The sequence below is a fragment of the Pezoporus flaviventris genome, unplaced genomic scaffold (assembly GCF_033815535.1).
Source record: "Pezoporus flaviventris isolate CSIRO_AGI_PZ_B2104156 unplaced genomic scaffold, CSIRO_AGI_Pfla_v1 ptg000017l, whole genome shotgun sequence".
Classification (NCBI taxonomy): Eukaryota; Metazoa; Chordata; class Aves; order Psittaciformes; family Psittacidae; genus Pezoporus; species Pezoporus flaviventris.
The window spans coordinates 421,742-441,346 of record NW_026892565.1 but is presented as its reverse complement, the minus strand read 5'-3'; the positions used below and the strand labels follow the sequence as shown (position 1 = coordinate 441,346).

The window sequence follows — 19,605 nt, the reverse complement described above, 5'->3', positions numbered from 1 at the left end:
TGACTACAAGGGGTAGTCACTGAGCATCTCTTGTTTGCAGTTAGATCAGAGCATCCATCCCGGTGTTCCTCTTGCCTGTGGCTCTTGGGGTCCCTGTAGGCAACAGAGCTGCTCTGACATCCATCCTCAGAGGGAGGCTCTGCCCCACTGCAGTGAAGCCCCAGGACCTTTAATACCAGGCTTCAGTTCTACTTAATTTGATTTTGTCCAAAAGGCATTTTCCTATTCAAAGAATGAGTGAAGACTGTAAAAACCATGGCAAAGCTTCAGTGATTCTTTCCAAGGGAAAAAAAAAAAAGGAAAAGAAACAAGGAAACATGAAAATAAACTGCTATTTTAAGGCCATCTTTTAGATGAAGATAATCTTTGGAAGTAGGATCCTGAGGTGCGATTGTCAGCTGGATGTCCAGGGTATCCCAACATGAAATTCAGATGGCTTTCTGGCAGCCTTTGCCTCGAAGTAGAAGATGCAGAGTAAGTCTGGCAACCTTCAGGCTGAGCCCTTGTAAACAACAGATGTTCATAACTGGAATCTTTGGGAAGAGGAGGGCAGGGAGCAGCATCCATGTCCATGCCTGTAATCCTCAGAATTCGCAGGGAAGGCTGAGCTGTGTCAGGAGCACTTTGAGGGGGAATCAGACGTGGATGTGAATGAGCAGAGAAATCCAGCGGAGTTTTCTTAAAGCTGCAGTGGTTTCTTGCAGGAGAGATGACGCCGTGCAGGAGGTATCAAAGCATTCGTGTCACGTGGACTTCAGTTGTGGTGTTATCATTCGAATGGATAATTAGTGTCCTAGGCAGTTTCGACCTGTGGTTCCTTCTGATGGAGCTGAGCCCTGAACATTTCCTGTCCCCCCAAGTCTTTTGAGTAACAACATTTGGAAGGTTTTTAGAAGCATGAAGCATTCTATCCGTGCTCATTGCAGGCGGATGGACTTGCCTGATCCTTGAAGGTCCCTTCCAACCTGAACCAGGACAGAGGGAAAGCAAGCAAGTGCTTTTGTCCTTCTTCCCAGTCTTACATGGATCATAGAATCATAAAATGGTTTTTAAAGCTTCTCCAGCTCCAACCCCTGCCACAGGCAGGGACCCCTTCCACTAGAGCAGCTTGCTCCAAGCCCCTGTGTCCAACCTGGCCTTGAGCACTGCCAGGGATGGGGCAGCCACAGCTTCTCTGGGCACCCTGTGCCAGCGCCTCAGCACCCTCACAGTGATGAATTTCTTCTGGACGGAGTTCTTCCAGGATCTGGGAACGTGTGTTGCACACCTCTAGGAAACATCCTGAATATCTGGGGAGACAGAGGGAGGTGGAACGGGAAACTTCAGTTTCTGTGTGTACCACCAGAGACTTGCTTCAAACCCCTCGGTTCAGAGGAAGAACGGTCAGAGGAGTTTTCTGTTCACGCAGGTGATGTGATGTGCCTCTGTCCTTTAAATGTTTCTTTCTATTTAGTAGCATTTTCGTTCCCATCTGACCCATTCCTTTGTCTCGTGCTCCTTATGGAAACCCAGTGTTCCTGGGGTTTGGGTGTGGTGTTTTGGTTTTAGTCTCTTGTGGGGAAGGGAGTTGTCTTTTAAGGTCTGTTGCTCTGAACAGGGTTACCTTGCAGCACCCAGCCAAGTGTCACCGGCCTTCATCGCTGTCTCCTACTTGCCTTAAAGCAGATGAATCCTGGATTGTCTCTTCCTTGTATGAATGAGTAATTTAATTAAGACATTTCAGATACTTGGGACTCAATCTTCCCTTCTGATCTCTTGAACCTTTGAAGTGGAAGTTGCACAGGGCCCCATCAAGATAACACCCAAGAAACCACAGAGCTTCATACTTTGTGGTTCCTTCAGAATCTGTGCACAGCTTCCTCTTCCTGCTCCCAAACACCCCCGACTGCTGTGAGCTCACCTAAATAAACTCTCCAGATTTTGCTATCATCACACGATCTTGAAACCAGTGTAAATAGTGCTGGAAATAGACGTGGATCTTGGCATCTTCCTCCTCCTCCGCTCCTTGCGGGGCAAGTTGGAGTCAAACAGTTGTGAATGAGAAATCATCAGCACTTTGGGCAAGTTCATAGCCAGGTCTTGAAACTTTGGGTTGATCTCATCCGTTTTGCTGCTGAAGGGCGAATACAGACTCGGATCAGTCTGTGGAACCAGTGGAAGCCAAGCTCAATGCCAGTGATACCCATCGGTCCCTATTGCGTGTTGTTCTTCCCTTTCCCATCCCTCCTCCGTGGTGACATGAAACTGGAAGCAGAGTGGATTTGCCAGCTCCTTTGAGGATTGAAATGGTTAATGAGAATGGCAAATTGCTTCCCTGCCATCTGCTTGTGGTGACGATAGAAAAGGGTCTGTTGTAAACAGTTGTATAACTTCTGCTCGGTGTTGTGAAAACCGTGCCCGTGTTCCAGCCCTGAAAGCGCTGGGTGTTTAGGGGTGCCTCAGCAGTTAATGTGTGCAGTTTGAAAGGCTTCTTGGAAGGTCTGTAGCAAGTAACTGCCTCTTCCCTTTTCTGTTTCGTTTCTGTCTCAAGACCTGCCTTGATCTGCTTCTTGCCAGTGCTGGCAAGCCTGTCACTAGTAAGTACGGAGAGGTTTTGTCTCGCTTCCTATAAAACCCTTGCTGTGACAGCATTGAACCTGGACAAAGGCAAGGGGGACCATTGTAAGGAGGCACTGGAGGGGTTAATGAAACCAAGAGACACCAAGAACTCAAAGGAGTTTAAAGGAAAAGCTGTGGTTGCCGAGGTTGAGCTCCGGCTGCGGCGCTCGCAGCCCTGATCCGAAGGTGACAGTCCCGGTGGCGGATGGGAAGCGTGTGGGGATGTGATGATTTTTTCCTGCAGGATGGGCTTTCATGTGTAACCACACGGAGTGTGTCAACAGCCCATCTGGCGCCATTAGACACCAGCAGTTTTACTCACCATGCTTTTCATGGGCTCTTGGTATTCCTGCTATGTGGTGCCTTAGAATAGCTTCGGGGGTTGTGGTAGGGCAGCCTGGACAGCTGGGAATTGCCCAGTTAACTATTGAATCTCTCCCAGTTGCCTTTGGAAAAGCAAGGCACTCGTACCGTGCCGCTCTCTGGTCCCTTGGCTACTGCCATGATGCTCGGTCCATGATGCTCACAACTCATCCAAGCTGCTCATGATGGGGTTGGGCAGATACCTCGGTAGGAACATCTGTGAGGAGCCAAGTGCTCTTTGTGGAATAGAGAGCAAAGATTCATAATGAGACGGAGGATCACAGAATACCAGAGTGGGTTGGGTTGAAGGGACCTTAAAGTTCCTCCAGCTCCAACCCCTGCCACAGGCAGGGACCCCTTCCACTGGAGCAGCTTGCTCCAAGCCCCTGTGTCCAACCTGGCCTTGAGCACTGCCAGGGATGGGGCAGCCACAGCTTCTCTGGGCACCCTGTGCCAGCGCCTCAGCACCCTCACAGGGAAGAGCTTCTGCCTAAGAGCTCATCTCAGCCTCCTCTCTGGCAGGTTAAAGCCATTCCCCTTGGCCTGTCCCTACAGACCCTTGTCCCAACCCCTCTCCAGGTTTCCTGCAGCCCCTTTAGGCACTGGAGCTGCTTTGAGGTCTCCCCTGAAGGAGCCTTCTCTTCTCCAGGCTGAACAAGTGATGGGAGATATGAAGGATCAAACCAGCTGTGGTTTTGGGTTGGCAGCTCAAGCAGAAGAGTGGTCCAAAGGCTGAGAAGACAAGTCAGCAGCCTGCACACAGCTGGGCTGCTTCTGGCTGCTTGGAGATCTGTGGCTGCACCAGCCTTAAGGAAAGAGTGGAGCAGCAGAGTGATGAAGCTGTAACAGGCTGTTGAGGGTTTTGAGGCAGGGTTTTGAACAGCTACAACACACTCAGCTGGTGGAGTCTGAGCTTTTTGTTCCTAAGTTTAATTCCCCCCCTTTTCCTGGTAGTTGATTAATTCTCACTTGCTGCAGCTCTTCCAGCTTTAGAGAGCAAATACAAAGTCAGTGTGTAAAGTCCTTTTGTATCATTGATGTAAAGGAGCAGACCAGCCTGCTTTTAACTTTGAATACTGTCCTTCGTCAACTTCTCTTTATAATCGCCCACAATTCTTCCTTTGTTTGCTTCCTGTCTTCCACCTGAGTTTGTTGGTGGAGGTGGTGGTTGTGCAGATGGTGTGTACCCCTCTGACCCAGCGCTGCTCCTTGGAGAAGCTCTTTCTGGAGATGCCTTTCCTCCTCCTGCCCTCTCTTCAGTGGAGGAAAGCTGGATTCTTGTCTCTCTAAATTAGAAAAACCCTTCCTGTGTATATTGCCTTCTTTCGTGGTGGCAGCTTTATATCTCCATCAGATAGTGTGTGCCCTTGGAGGCTGCTGCAGCCTGCTCAGCGCCCATAGATTTACACTGGGTCTCGCAGTTAGTGTTTGGCTCCCTGGCATAGTAACAAAACACACGGTGTGCTGCAAATGCTTACTGCAGATGGGGGGGGGGGGGTGGTGACTGGTTGATTTATAGAGCTGAACATCTGGCAGTTTCAACCTTGTGCAGTTCTGCATTTTGATCATTCCATCTGGTTTTGCGCGTCAGCAGTATCTGCAATACAGGACGTACAGTAGGGAGACAAATATTGTCTCCAAATAAAATCTCTGCATCCCATTCTTTATTTTCTATTATCCTTTCACTCAAAACACCAGGAGACCCAAAAGCCCGGAATCCTTTTTGCACACACCCCCTCCTCCCCCCACTACATACACACACACTCCAACCCTGGAAGGAGATTTGGACATCACAAGCTGCAGTTATTTCCTTGAGCTTTTCGTATTCTTTTGAGAAACAAAGCATCGTGATCAGCTGGTCTGAAACTATTCTTATCTAAAATTACCTGTATTGCACTGCAAATCCAATCACTGATGTCATGGCAAGGGTAATGAAACTCTGCCACAGGTTAATTTGCCCAGTGTCAGACATCTCTTGCAGCAGATTCTGTCCTTTTCAGTGCAGAATATTCCTCTCTTTCAATGGAAATGAAACCACGTTTCTTTTAAGAGGGAAGAAATGGGCTGCAGTTGCTTGCAGTAATCAAGAGCAGCGTTGGCTTTCCTCCAGGTCTGCCTTACTTTTCTAAATAACTATTACTGTACTGTAAACAAATGATAAACAGATCTAAGGAGAAGTAAACACTGAGTTCAGACTACACCTCGACGTGCCAGCTCCAACCAGGGCCATGCAGCATCCCCGCGAGCCTCCTCGCTTTCATCTAGTGCCTTAAGAAATGGTGCTTTAAGTGACTTACTCCCTTTAGTAGATGAAACGTTGATCTAAATAAACTGAGGTTCCTCTCATCTCCCTTTTGTTTTTTTGCCCTTTGCATTGCTTATTTGCAGGGTGCAGAATGAATCAGCTGTGCTAAGGTGGAGGAAGTTCAAAGATGAGAAAATCAAGCTGGTTTTATGAGTGTTGCCTTTTCTTTTGCTCAGGACAGATATATATGCTCACATGTACATAAACCACAACATTCTGTTTCCTATGCAGATGCTATTTAGCATCTGAAATCTTATTATTGTAGTGAAGTCCCAACTGCCTGAGATAGCGCAGGGAAACCTGGTGTCAGACACTGGAGCTATCGCTGTCCCTCAGGCTCTGTAATTTATGCACAGAATCTTGGATTTAAAAGCAGAAATCAAAGCCTACATTTGGCATCCTGGAGCTTACATTTGCCTTTGTTTGTTGGGGGACAAAAGCCTGTGGCCGTGTGAATGCAGTTGTGTGATTTAGGGTGTGTTTTCTGGGTGTGCAATAGCCATTTTATAGCCATCCTCTGCTCTCCTCAGCAGTCCATGCATCCTGTAGCTGAATTTCTAGCATTTCTAGGTACAGACCATCTTGAGCAGAATGGGTTTGTGCACTTCAGTCCTACCCAATTCTTGTTTCTGTTTTGTGTCCTTTCTAGGAAGGATCAGAATGTGCTGTCCCCAGTGAACTGCTGGAATCTCCTGCTCAACCAGGTGAAGCGGGAGAGCAGGGACCACACCACGCTCAGTGACATCTATCTCAACAACATCATCCCACGCTTCGTGCAGGTCAGCGAGGACTCGGGGCGCCTCTTCAAGAAGGTAACTCAATGCTGCACCACTTCCTTTGTCCCTTCTGAGATACCATTTTAGCTGTTAACTGGTGGATCGAGTCACTGGTGGCTGTGCTGACACATGGGCTTTCTTCCTCTTCATGGGTGACTGTGCTGGACTTCAATTTCTTCAGTCATTTTCGTCTTGCAGTGGTTTAGGATGGTCCCACAAGTGGTCAGTTTTGATTTTTTGGTCTCGATTCAGGCTGATTTTTCCTCTTAATCTCCTCATCAGAGGTTGTATGTGGTTTGAAACTTCTATTAAATATGCAGAAACCCTCCAGGTCTTCAACTCTGAATATAGTCAGGACCAGCTCTCTCAAACTAAACTTGTATTTCCCATGGAGGAGAAACTACTGCTAAAAGAAAAACCGGGGAGAATTCTTACCATGCTACATAAGAAATGGATGTATTGTCCTCTCTGGAAAAGGAGAACATGCAGCTGATGTCTCTTTGGTGAGCCTCCCCTTGATTCCTACCTGGAAAATACTATGGGACAGCGTGGGAGAGGATTCGTCTATTAAGACTCTGTTGTTCCAGTAGAAGAAACATGATAGGGCAGCTCTGGAGCTCCTCTTGAATGGTAATGCCTGGTCTCTCCAGTCAATGGCTCTAACATCTTCAAGGTGACACATTAAAAACATTGCAGGTCTGACTTTGAAAGCCATTTCTCTTTGCTCACCCCTTGCAATGTGTCATGACACGGAGAGTTCTTTCTACTATTGCAAGGCCTAGAGAAGAGATTGCAGGAGGACTTGAGCTTTCTGGGAGTACTTTAGTGGAGACTTTTCCTAAATCACATAAAGACTGTGAGAGAAGTGGGGGAGGAACAGTGTTCATCAGAAGATCTTGGTGTACTTTCACGTGTGTCTTCTTGCCTCCACTGGTGTCAGTTAAGTTAAAACGGTGTCAGTGGATTACGATCTGTTTAGGTGCAGTCAGCAGTAACGTTGGCTTTTCACTCTGGTCTTGACAGTCTTCTAAATGTCTCGAGGAAAGAGCATTCCGGTCTTCCTTAGTGTCTCTCTATTGCTCTAACTGATGAGGCCAGTATGTGTAAAGCAGTCTGTTTAGACTGCTAGCAAACGGTGCTCGCTATGGTGTGTGATGTTTCATGTCAAGATGCACTTGAGGGAGCAGTGTGCTGTGCGTTACCTGGAGAGCAGGATGTGTTTGCTCTTTTACAGCAGGTATTTGTGTGTGTTGGCAGCTGATTTCCATAGGGGAATGCGAACAAGTGGACAGTTGTGTTGTTTGTCCTCTGTGTATTTCTGGAGTTTTTAAGGGATAGGAACAGAATGTGTGACAATCTGGTTTGCTTTTATTTCTTCTTTTGAGTCACTCCCCAGGCAGAGGAGGAACCTTCTCCCTCTCAAGTAGCATCATGCTAAGGCCTTTTTGACCTTTTAAAACTTTCTGGTAATTACATTATGGTTGATTAGATACTTACATGGGATTACTGAATGGCAGCTACTCTTCAATTCCCCTAATCCTTCCAAAGGAGGAGTAATCTCCCCACTGAATTTCAACAAAGGCTGTGCTTGAGGAAGGTGGCTGAGAAAATGCCATGGCAAAGCACTACAAGGAAATGGATAGGATCCCAATTTGGCTGGAAAAGAGCAGCTTAATTTTCAGCCCCTTCTATAAAAGCCTTATATAAACCATGGCAATGGGTTTGTCCTGCTTGGGTTGATTGGGGTAGAGGAATAAAACCAAACCACTGACCACCAAAACCCAATACCCCTCTGGTTGCTTTCTCGCAGCTCTAACACAAACAGAAGGCATTTGTCTCGAAATCCCAGCTATTTGTCTCTGACAAGCGTGGCTTTTCCTGTTTGCCAGTGGCAACTGTAGCTGTTGGAATTGGGCTGCCAATCTTGCTGCTGGTTTGGGAGCTCTCTGGCCTTGGCTCATCCTACCCAGGGGACCTGTGTTAAAAACAAGGGCGCTTTGCTATTTGAAGGCCTGAGGAACATCACATCTTTACAGTTCTGCTTGGAAAAGACCTTCTAAGAAAAGCTCTATGTGTCTGGCTGCTTGCAGGTGCTCTAGTGACTTCCATTTAGGAGCTGCTCACTGGCTTGTAAATAATGCTGTGAAATGGAGAGGATACAGAGCTCCCCATTTACTGAGAGCAGTTGAAATCAAATCCTGAGGCATGAGATCCTTTTCTTGGGCCATTTATAATTCAGGGCTTTGTGTCCTGCTGGGATGGAGCAGGTGAGCCAAGAGGAACAACCAGGCTAAAAAAAAGATGTACTTAAGATCCCTTTTGTTGCTAAACTCTGTATCTGGCACTGTGTGAAGTGGTGAGCTGCTTCAAACGAGAGCGATCTGAGTACAGCGTGCAGCCGTAATCCAGCCTGAGGGCTGTGAGGGGCCTGGGTGAGCGTGATAAGGTCTGAGCTGGGAAGGAAGCACATCCCTGAGGGTGGCACTGATGTGAAGGGAAGCGGGTGGGAGCTACTGTGGTGTGGCTGGAGCAGCATGAGCCCAAACCAGGTCTCGCTGTGCAGAGGAGCACTGGAACTGGTGGGGGCAAATGTGGGTTTGTCTCTTCCAGTGGCTCCGGTGGACAGGCTGAGACCGATTCTTGTGTTCACTCTTGGACCCCTGGCCCAGTTCTACAAAGGGCACAGCAGTGCTGATGGTTGAGCTTGGACGGGTCTGTCCTGAAATCGGTGACCTCCTGGATTCCAGCAGCGTTGCACATGGCTTTTCCAAGGGTTTACCTTCACAGTGCCATGGGAAGCCTCCTTGGTCCATGGCTCTGCTTGTGCAGTTCTTCTGTCCCTGTCTCATGATGAAAAGATCCCTCTCCAGGGCTGTGTTACGATGTGGAGGGTCTCAATTGCCTGAGTGCTAGAGGGAAGCTTGCCAGCCACTTCAAAGGTAGCTCTGCTGATAAGAGAAGCTGTGTTTGCTGCCAAAGCTAGCCCTGAAGTGGTGCTGGACGTACAGCGTGTGTCAGCCCTGGTTCTTCCTGCCTCTGGGATCTGTTTACTTCCTCACGTAGCTCTCCCTGTAAAACCTTTCAGTATCAGAGCACTGGGCTGTTTGCACCAGATGTGGGGTTAGAACTTACTGAGGCTTGCAGCCGAAGGTGGAGGTATTTGAGCACCCTTCTCTTTCCACAGCCTTTGTCTTGGGTTCTCCTAAGAGATCACTTTCACATCTCAGTAGATGATGTTGTCAGTCAGGGCTGGAAACTATAGCAGATAGATCCTGTTGGCATCAGTGGGGATCTGGCATCGGCCTCAGGAATGGTGTCACCTCAGTTGTGCGCTACTGCAAAACAAAGGGAAGATAAATGGTGACATAAATAACCTCTCGAGCAAATAAAACTGAGCGGAATTGTTCTAATACCAGACTGGTACACCTGAGGAAGGAGGTCGTATTTCCTTATTTGCGCAGGAGTTAGCCCTGGGTTTCGTGCAGGGCTGGTTTCAAGCCTGTGTGCCACCCGGTGTTGCTATTCTGGTCACCTCTCCCTTTCCTGTATGACTGTCCGGCTTTGATGTCGGTGCCTTTCCTACTGCTGTGGAGAGCAATCCTCTGATTGCTTCCTGTTTATCCTCTTCAGCGTGGCCCTGAGTTCAAAATAGTCTTCCATTTAGGTTGATTCTGGGTTTGATGTTCCCTTTCCTCCTTTTTCACTCTGTCCCCCCATCACCCCATCCTTTTAATGTGGCCCTTGATTTCTTTGCATGAGGGGTGATGGGGGATCATGAGGGGAGAGCAGGGGCAGCGATGGGCTTTGAGGGGTGGCCACGGGGGGAGGTCAGCTTGCCCTCAGTGACATGGTTTAGTGATGGGCTTGGCGGTCCTGGGGTGATGGTTGGGCCCAGTGAAAGGCAGATTTATTCTGCAGATGCACAAGTTCCTGTCTCTTAACCTAGAGCCACACTGGAGATGCTCAGAGCGGTAACTCCATCCTGCTTTAAGTCTCATTGAGGTGGACGTGTACTCCTGGTATAGACAGGGGACAGGGAGGGGTGGTTGCTTGCTTTGAGAGGGTGGATCTTGCTTTGAGAGCACAGCATTCCTTTACATGGTTGTATCAAGTGCAGTCGTGATATGTATGGGGAGAAAACCATGTAAAACATGAAGAAAACAAAGCTGAGGGTTTAAACTTCGCTTCCTGTTTAATACCTTTGATCACAGGGAAAAACCAGTTTATCTGTTAGTACACTGTACTTGATGTGAAGTGGAAAATCCACAACGAGTTGCTTAAAAGCCTTGTGGTAATCAAGGAAGAAGAATTATTAATTCTCTAAAGGGGTCTGTGCTTAAGCTGACCTACTTTACAGCTGCAGTGTGTCTCATGGCTGCCTTGGTACCAGTGTATGAAAGGTCTTAAAATACACCACACAGGGAAAACCCATGCACAGGAAGGAAGTGCCCTGGCCAAAATTCTGGGCACTTCTCCATACCAGTGTAAGCATGTAAACTGACAAATACCATCAGTAAAAGTGAGGTGCAGACATGGTAAGTATGTGCTGTAGCTCTGCTCTCACGTGTGCATCCTTACCCACTGCACTCCTCTGCCTTAGGTGCCTCAGGGAATAGCACTGTTGAGTTCTTCCTCTTTTCCCCAAAGGAAAGGCTACAGAAGCCTGTTGGGAAGTGCTGCTTTCTGATTTCTCACTGGGGAAATGAAGCCTCCCAGTTTTCCTACCTGCTTATTTTTAGAACAAGTGGAGTGGAGGAAGGGAGAGGGAGTGAATTCACCAGTGTGGTGCTGTGATTGGAGTGATGGTTTCTGTTACCCTGGTAGCACTTCGTACCTGGTCAGATGCAGTGGTGGGATCAGAGCCTGGTGACCAGGGCGATGTACTGAATGCCAGAGGCTACAGCTGGAGTAATTCTACTGCATGTTACAGGCTAAAAATGTCACTTCTGCGTGTAGATTGGGCATGGAATACACTGCCTTTGGCCCTGGAGCAGCACTGAGGAGAAGGACTTAAAGATCCCTCCCAACCTAAGCCATAAATTGCTTGGTTTGTTGGGATGGAGTCCCTGAAGGCCAAGTTTCAGTAGACTCAGCACAAAATAAGAGATATAGGAGATAGGGGTTGTTTGGAAGAGACTCTTTAAGCCTGGAGTATGGGAGGCAGTGGTGTGACATGGTTTCATGTAGGAATGGTCTTTCAGAGTAGAGTGTTTGCTGTCATAAGGAAAATCCCTTATTACTGACATAGTGGTGAAAGAAATCACTAGTGGAGAAAACTAGATAATACAACTGTAAGTTAAATATGGGTGACTGAACCATAATGCACCATTACACTGGGAACTGATGAGCTGTCACCCAAACCGTGCAAGGATATTGTACGACATGACACAGGATTTGTTTTCCTAGCTTTGCTTTAAATCCTGGAGAGTCTGAAGCTTTAGAAGAGGTCTTCCCAGAATTCCTGTTCTGCAGGGCCGTGTGATGATGGCCAAGCACCTTATCCATAAAGTTCTTGCAAGGCTTCTCTTTAACAAGCTTCTTAAGTAGATGTTAACTAATGCATAATATTTAGTTTTAGATTAGCTATTAGGTAGACTGAGATGAGCTCTTAGGCAGAAGCTCTTCCCTATGAGGGTGCTGAGGTGCTGGCATAGGGTGCCCAGAGAAGCTGTGGCTGCCCCATCCCTGGATGAGCTTCAAGCTCCCTTCCACCTAACCCAGGCTGGGATTCTATGAATAAATACCCGAATTATTCCTTTTTAAATGATGGAGAGAAATGGTTGTGTTAGAGAGCAGTTTCCAGGCTCAGCAGATTTGGGTTCCAGTTCCAGCCCTGGTGCGGGCTGACATAATTTTAGGCAATGTATCAGATAAAATCTCTTATCTCCGTGCATTTCATTCCCTCTCTGATGGTTTCTGAGTGCTTCCCTGCTGTTGTGGAGCTTACACAGAAAGCATCTCCTGAACTTCACGGCGTGTTTGGTGAAGCTGAACCAGATTTGGATCCACGTTAGTGAGGCTGGAGATCCGGCGCATGAAACGCTGACAACATTCCTCAGCTCTCCTATTTATTATCCCCCCTAAATATTTTGAAGCTGAAGTCGTTAATGTGTGCTGGAATGTGGAACAGCCAAGCGAGTGCTGCAGTGGATCCCAAAACCATCTTGATTGAATTAGCCGGGAGGTGGAGGGGAGGAGGCTGGAACAAAGAGGCCGTTGAGGAGCTGGCACCGAGCGCTGGGAATCTGTGCTCCAGCCAGGGGTGGCAGCAACTTCCAGCTCTGCACATGGTGCATGTACCCCCTGTTGTAACAAAGGAGTATGTGTGCATGTGTGAGCGTGTATGTTGATGCATGTGTGTGCTTAGGGCGGCTTCTTTCACTTTACTGTTTCGGGCTGGAGAAGAGGCAGCTTGTGAGCACAACACTGAGGCTGCAGGTTGTCCTGCTTTCCCCTTCCCCAGCCTCAGGCGTGGGGGGGCTCCCATGCTGTGCCATAATCTGAGTGCCCTAATGATGCGCATCAAAGTAGATAATCTCCCAGATCAGGAGGACAAGTGTTTAGCCATGATGGGGTGAGGAGATGACACAGTTTGTGGGGACGATCCCTCCCCACAGTTCATTATTGGAGTCAAGGAGATAAGATTTGGTTGCACAAGCCCTTCCTCGGGGTTTTAGGGGATGTACAGACAAGCTCCAGTTGCAGGTACAGCCAGGAATAGAGAAGGATAAAATTTACCAGGTTTCTTTTTTTGCTTTTATTTATTGCTTTTTCCTGGAAGGCTGTTTACAAAATGCATCATTCTAAACCCCGTCTGCTTTTGAACAACATAATAAAGAGATTGATGTTGAAATAGCAGCTGGTACCTGGAGACGTTTGCAAGCGCAGAGATGATGCGGTTGATTATCCTTGGCATGCATTTCAGTTGTAATTCCATGCCACTTTCTGGCGTGAGCCTGAAATCTCTCCTGCCTGTGTGATGCTGGTTTTAACCTGGATGCGCTTGGAGCTCTATGGGACCTCAGGCAAGTTCTCTGTGTGTCAGGTCCACCGCCCTCTACAGCACTTGAGCAACAGCAACCGTGCTAATGTCTAAGGCGTTTTCCTTTGCCTTTCCCAAGCGAACCCTTCTGCTTCCTCCAGTGCCTTTTCATTTATCAGGGCCACCAAGCTAATTTTCTCCCTAAACCTGTTCTTGGTGGTGGAATCAGTAGAGGGAGCAGCAGTAAACGAGCAGTGATCATTGCACAGCTCCTGTTTTCATGGCACCTGTGATCTATCTTACCTTCATCTTAATGGGAGTTCTTTTCCAGTCCAGCAATCTGGCAGTTCCTTTCTTGAGAGCTCATTTGGAAGCACAAAGACTTGGGTGTTTTGACAGTTCAGCTCTTAAGCTGCTGCTTTTCTTCTTCAACCTGAACATGCATTAAAATATTCATTTTCATCTTTCGCATAATTGATGCTTCAGCAGTTTTACAGTGAATGAGCAATTTTATGCAGGAAATAAGCAAATGAGCTGAAAAGAGCTGGGTGAAGGGCAGGCGATTGGTCCAGTCTTGAACCAGCACAGCTGAAAAGCTCCTTCTGTGCGAGTTCAGTGCTGAGGGCATTTCAGGCAGAGCCAGTCACTTCCATTAATCATCTCCAGTGTTGAGGGAAAAGGCAGTCATAAAAATCTTTGCCACCCATGTCAGTGCAGTGATGAGCAGCAGCTTCAGCTTGCTTCTTTCAGAGGTGGAAAACTGTGAATCTTGTTTCTGGCAGTGGGTTGGAACTGGAGGAGCTTTCAAGTCCCTTCCAACCCAAAGCATTCTAGGACTCCATGGAACACTGCATCTTCAGCGAGCCATTTCTACTCCAGTATCTGAAGGTATTCAAGAGCGACTGCTCTGGTGAATCCAGGAAATCAATGTAGTATGTGCACACAAGTGAGAGCTGCAGACCTTGCAGCAAGGCTTCCCACATGGGTCTGTCTCCATAAGGCTTTGCCAGGCCCCATCTGAGCACCCTCATATCCTCAGGGATCAGTACGATGAGGTGGCACCGGCAACTCGTGTGTATGCGTGTGGTTGAGGGACAAGGAGTAAGGGTGAAGAGGGGTGGGCAGGCGGTGGCACAGGGCTGGCAGTGAGGTCAGGGTCAAAGGGAGGAGCAGCAGGGCTGCCTACAGAGATGGGAGCGTGAAGGATGTGATAGATGGCTCTCATGCACTTGAAGTATTGCCTGGTTCATGGCACGATGGAGGAGCATTCCTGTTGGCTTCCTTATCCTGCCTTTCTTTAGCTTCCATACCGACCTGTCCCACATTCATCGTTCTGCTCGATCCTGCTAAATCCGTGTGTTTCCAGGCTTACACTGTTGAAAATCCCACGTTCTCTGGAAATTTCCCTGTCTCCAGACTGTCAGGCTTCTCTGCCTGTGCATATGTAACATTTCACTGTGTTAATCCTGTTTGTACAGTTTGACCAGCAGTGGCTCTGGGCTGAGCAGTTATTGGATTTGCTGGCATAAATAGCAGTGCTTAATCGAGCCTACAGTATTTCTAGCTGGGGAGCATGCTCACTTCCTCTGCCTTTTCACTGTCTTCCCCAATTAACTTTCATTTCTGTGTTTTGTTGCAGAGCAAGGAAGTGGGATTGCAGCTCCAGGAGGACTTGATGAAAGTCTTGAATGAACTCTACACGGTAAATCAGACTGATTCTCTTGGCATCTTTTCAGGCAGAAGGAAGAAGTGTTTGACTTCTCCCAGCCTGCCGTTAAAGCAAGGACTAAGCACCAAGGCTGATAAATGTCTGCAGGCTGTGCAGCTCAGGGCGGCTGGTGCTCACCAGTCTATAGAGCACCATAAATCTCACTTTTTCACTCTATCCCTCTGTTGTTTCAGCTCTGTAAGTGTTGGCGCCACTTCTCAAAGATCTCACCTTAATGCACATCTGCTACTAGCTGCAGTGTTGGGTTTAAAAAGAGTAAGACATATTATAGACCTTGTAACTGTCTTGCAATACTTGAAGGGTCTACAAGAAACATGGAGAGGGATTTTTGACAAGGGCCTGTATGGACAGGCCAAGGGGAATGGCTTTAACCTGCCTGAGGGGAGACTGAGATGAGCTCTCAGGCAGAAGCTCTTCCCTGTGAGGGTGCTGAGGCGCTGGCACAGGGTGCCCAGAGAAGCTGCGGCTGCCCCATCCCTGGCAGTGCTCAAGGCCAGGTTGGACACAGGGCTTGGAGCAAGCTGCTCCAGTGGAAGGTTTAAGCTCCCTTCAACCCAAACCATTCCATAATTAGAATTACTTCCAAATACACTGCAAGTCTTCAGCCCATGGTGCTGTGTGGTCTCTGTACAGAAGGCAGCACACGGCTTCAGCAGGGGGACCCACTGTGTTTGTTTGTTCCTCAGCTCTTTCAGCAAAACAGCTCCCTTCAGAGTCGTTCTCCTCCATCTGCGCTCTTTGCTTCCCGGTCTATCCGTTGGAAACCTTGAGAACGAGGCACTGCCTCAGGAAGGAGAAGGAATGTGTGCATAAAAGTTCATATGCTGCTCCCGGCCGTCTCTGCTCACATGGATGAATGGAAAAGCCTGTTGCTTGATTAAATTCTTGCTTTCTGCAGCTGTTACTGAGCTGGTTCTCTTTGAAAAGCAGAACCCACACACGGTTTTGTTGCTCAAAATGTCCTTTTGTTTGTCCTTCCTTAACGATACGTTGGGTCATTACACTGAGATACATTTCCTTTGCTCTTTCAAAGGATCCCAGCCTGGTTTGGATTGGAAGGGGCCTTAAAGCTCATCCAGCTCCAGCCCCTGCCACAGGCAGGGACACCTTCCACTTGAGCAGCTTGCTCCGAGCCCATCCAAAGGAGTAGCACAATCCCTGTTTTCAGGCAAAATGGCTAGGGATTAGTTTTCTTCCATAGATAAAGCCTAGAGGATTATAATGACCTGTAAGTTTTTGGTAGGAAGCATCCTGTGTCAGCCCATGACTGCGTTGTTGCCCTCAGCAGGCAGCTTGTGGGTGCCATGCAGCACCATCAGCAGGATAAAATCATTAAAACTGGGATTTCTCTCTCTGCTTCTCTTGTTTTCTGCCAGTTCCACTCTCAGTGATAGAGGAAAAGAAACTGCTTTGCCTCTATTATTATAACTGCCTGCTTTATAGTCTAAGCATATGCGGGAGCCCAAAGTGTGTGTGTGTAAATTATTCAGCGAGCCTCTCTCGAACACTGGCTGCGCTCCCATTCGCTTTCATGTTTAAATACAACGTCTCTTTGTATCTGAAAACCTTTGCTGATCACTGCGTGAAGGGAGAGCATGTGTCTTCCTTATGTGAAATCATGTTATGGTTCAACCTGAGGTGAAATAGGTGTAAATGGGGGTTCATCTGAAGTAATTGATTTGCAAGAGGGGGCTTTATGAACGCTGGAATGGCACTGTTGGGGTGTCTCTATGGAACTGTGCATTCTGGGGGGCCCCTATAGAAATGCTGTCATCATGATGTTTGTTTAGGTATGTTAATTGAATTGCTTTGCATTGAGGGATGAAAGCTACTTGACATGTTGTGTCCTTTGGTGTTTTTGTTCTGTTTCATTAACACAAAGCTAGACATGAATATCCTGTGACATGAAGGGGGAATATTCCTGTGACTGTACTTAAAAATATGTGCTATAGTAAGAGTTGTCTATCCAGGATCCTGTACGCTTCTCCCTGAGCAACAGAACCACACTCTTTTAATACTATTTCCATTAGATAAGGTGAACAGAAGTACTTCTACATCTCCAATTGGATTTAAACAAATGGAACCTGAGCTGCTTTGGCAACCAGTATGTTCAGATTATTGATCTGCAGGACAGTTCCCTGGGATCTGGGATGTTTAAAGGCCTGATTCATCCAGGTGGAAGACTGACAGGCATTCCTTCTGCAGCCTTACCTGCTGATGAAAGCTGTCATTTCCCAACATTGGTATATAATTTCCCTTGAATAGTGAGGAAGCTGGGTTTAATCTGTATCTGGTTTTGGTTTCTATGCCTCCTTTATTGGATCATACAAGAAGGCGCATGCCAAAGTGAAACAAAGAAGCAGCTGCAGCATCATCCACTTTGATTTCAGATTCATTCTGAGAGCCGCACTTCCACTCAGGCGTCTTCTGTCCTGCTTTGTTGAGACGGGAAAACTCCCATTTTGCCAGTTGAGATATTTCTAACTCCCAGTTACCAACCAGATCTGGCTTGTTGGGCACTGTTTGAATGTGTTTGCTTAGTATGATATATAACATGATGGGCATTTGTATGTAATATAAACGTGATGGGCAGCTGTTATGAAATAGGTATGTTAAAGAAATGTACAGTTTTGGGGGTGCATTGGCCAATATGCTGAAGCATGTGACCTCTTCCTTAGGATTTTGTCCTTCCTCACCTGTGAGCTTTCCAGATATATCATTCCTATTCTCCCTAAGGCTTGGTCACGCAGCTAAAGTAAGGCAGAATGCATGGGTGTGTAGTTTGGTGGTTAGGTAAACCCATTTCTTCCTCAGCAAATGGAACTGTGGAGCTCTGACTCTTGGCTGTCATTTTCTGCAGGTTATGAAGACCTACCATATGTACAACGCTGACAGCATCAGTGCTCAGAGCAAACTGAAAGAGGCGGAGAAGCAGGAGGAAAAGCAGATTGGGAAGTCGGTGAAGCAAGAGGACAAGCAGACACCGCGCTCCCCTGACTCAACCTCCAACGTCAAGTTTGAGGAGAAGCATGTTCGACGGAGCTCTGTCAAGAAAATAGAGAAAATGAAGGAGAAGGTACTGCCCTGGTGCTTGTGTAGAGTGCCTGGGGAGGATGTAGGCTCTGAAAAGACCAAGTTTAGGCCTAGCTTCTGTTGGAGGAGGTGGGGTGCCTGCACCAGCCCTCAGACTACCTATGACTTCTATCAGCCACCGTGGTAGTGCTGGAGCTGGTTCATAAACCCACCTTGTTCCTTCATTCTAACCTCTGTCCTCCCCAGCCTGCAGCCCCTTTTAAGAGAAGACTTGAAGTGCAGAACTGTTTAGTGTAGTACTGCTTAAAACCATCCACATAATTAATCTAAGTCTTTGAGTCTTGATGAAATGGAATCCAAATGAAGAGAAACGTGTGAGCACAGTAAGATTGTGCAGTGTTCTCTGGTGCTCCTAAGAATGCTGCTACTCCTGCTGCACCTCTTTATAACCCCTGTTCTGTTTGTGGTTCTCTTCTAGCGCCAAGCAAAGTACACAGAAAACAGACTGAAGGCTATTAAGGCAAGGAACGAGTACCTGCTGGCTCTGGAAGCCACCAATGCATCTGTATTCAAGTATTACATTCATGACCTATCTGATCTCATTGATGTAAGTGCTGCTGCTTGGGTGCCTGCAATGAGTATCATTGCCACTAACCCTCATGTGTCTTTCCTTCGTTCTTCAACATCTTCTACACTAGTACAGCTGGTAACCTCTGTACAGCACTGAAATGAGGATCGTGGATGGGCAGCTTAGAGGGTAACAACAGGCAGAACAGCAGGTCACTAAGCTGTTAAGTGAGCTTTTTGTCATTGAGTAACTCAGTTTTGTTGCACAGATAGAAACTCACGCAAGAAACCTGACACTGAAAAGTGCAGAAGGAGGACTTGCTTAGTTAACATGAAACTCAGCTTCAGTATCACAGTTGCTTGGCATTTTTTATTTACTATTTTAAGCAGACAAGCAGAATTGTAACGCAGAGGCACATTTTCAAACAGAATGTTAACTGTAGAACTGGTAAAGCAGTTGGTAACAGAAACTGAGGACAGAAGCATCTTCTAAAGCTACTTTTAACTTGTTTTGCAAAATTCCATCTATTTCAAGGCTAGTGCTTTCTCTAGCATATTTCACAAGAGGGATGAACCTCCCTGCTTTTTAGACCTCCTGTTCTGTGATACCTCAGTCCACCAGTGATGGAGGTTCTGCTTGCCTCTGTTCACACAGAGAAATGAAGAAATTAACTGGCTATGGAAGCCAGTCCCCTATTTCCTTAAGGATGCTCTCTGCAGAAACTGAGTAATGGAGCAGGAAGTTGTTCCCCAGCTACCTGCAAGCTCTTGTGTTCAGGGGATATCATACCTGCTTTTAGTGAAACACACAACACAAAACCCTCCTTTCGCTGAGTAAAACCAGCGAGGAATCCTGAGACATCTCACAGCTACATAACTCCCCTCTTCACTGGGCAGAACTGGAGTACCAGATGCACTGAACACCTTGTGTCTGGGTCACTGCCTGCTGCTTGCTCTTACTCTGCTTGCCAAGGACTGCTAGAGCTACTCGGCTGCAAAGCCTGGAGGGAGCTTGCCTTGTAGGAGGGGGAGGTAATGATAGAAGTGTCTCTAGACACAGGCAATAAAGAGCACTCTGATCATTATTAATTAGTCAGCTATTATCATAGCTAACAGTATATATAATGCATTTATTCAGCTGATCATAAAATGCCATGAAGTGCACTTCTCTGCTGGGTGTTTATTTAAGCCTGTCCTTTGGAGGTCAGGCTTCTCAGTACTGGATGGTTTGGGAACCACTGTTATTGTAAAG

The 19,605-nt window shown here is 47.2% G+C and overlaps 1 protein-coding gene across 4 annotated transcripts in view; it reads left to right on the top strand.

The window, feature by feature from the left end:
* Nucleotides 1-19,605, top strand: part of SRGAP2 (SLIT-ROBO Rho GTPase activating protein 2) — a 92,931-nt gene that overhangs the window by 34,587 nt on the left and 38,739 nt on the right. For all 4 annotated transcript variants that reach the window (XM_061454878.1, XM_061454877.1, XM_061454876.1 and 1 more), the window contains 4 exons: nucleotides 5,916-6,078; nucleotides 14,664-14,726; nucleotides 17,614-17,829; nucleotides 18,265-18,393. In XM_061454878.1, the coding sequence (XP_061310862.1) occupies nucleotides 14,700-14,726; nucleotides 17,614-17,829; nucleotides 18,265-18,393 (372 nt within the window). In that variant the 5' untranslated portion in view covers nucleotides 5,916-6,078; nucleotides 14,664-14,699. The remainder of the gene's footprint in view (nucleotides 1-5,915; nucleotides 6,079-14,663; nucleotides 14,727-17,613; nucleotides 17,830-18,264; nucleotides 18,394-19,605) is intronic.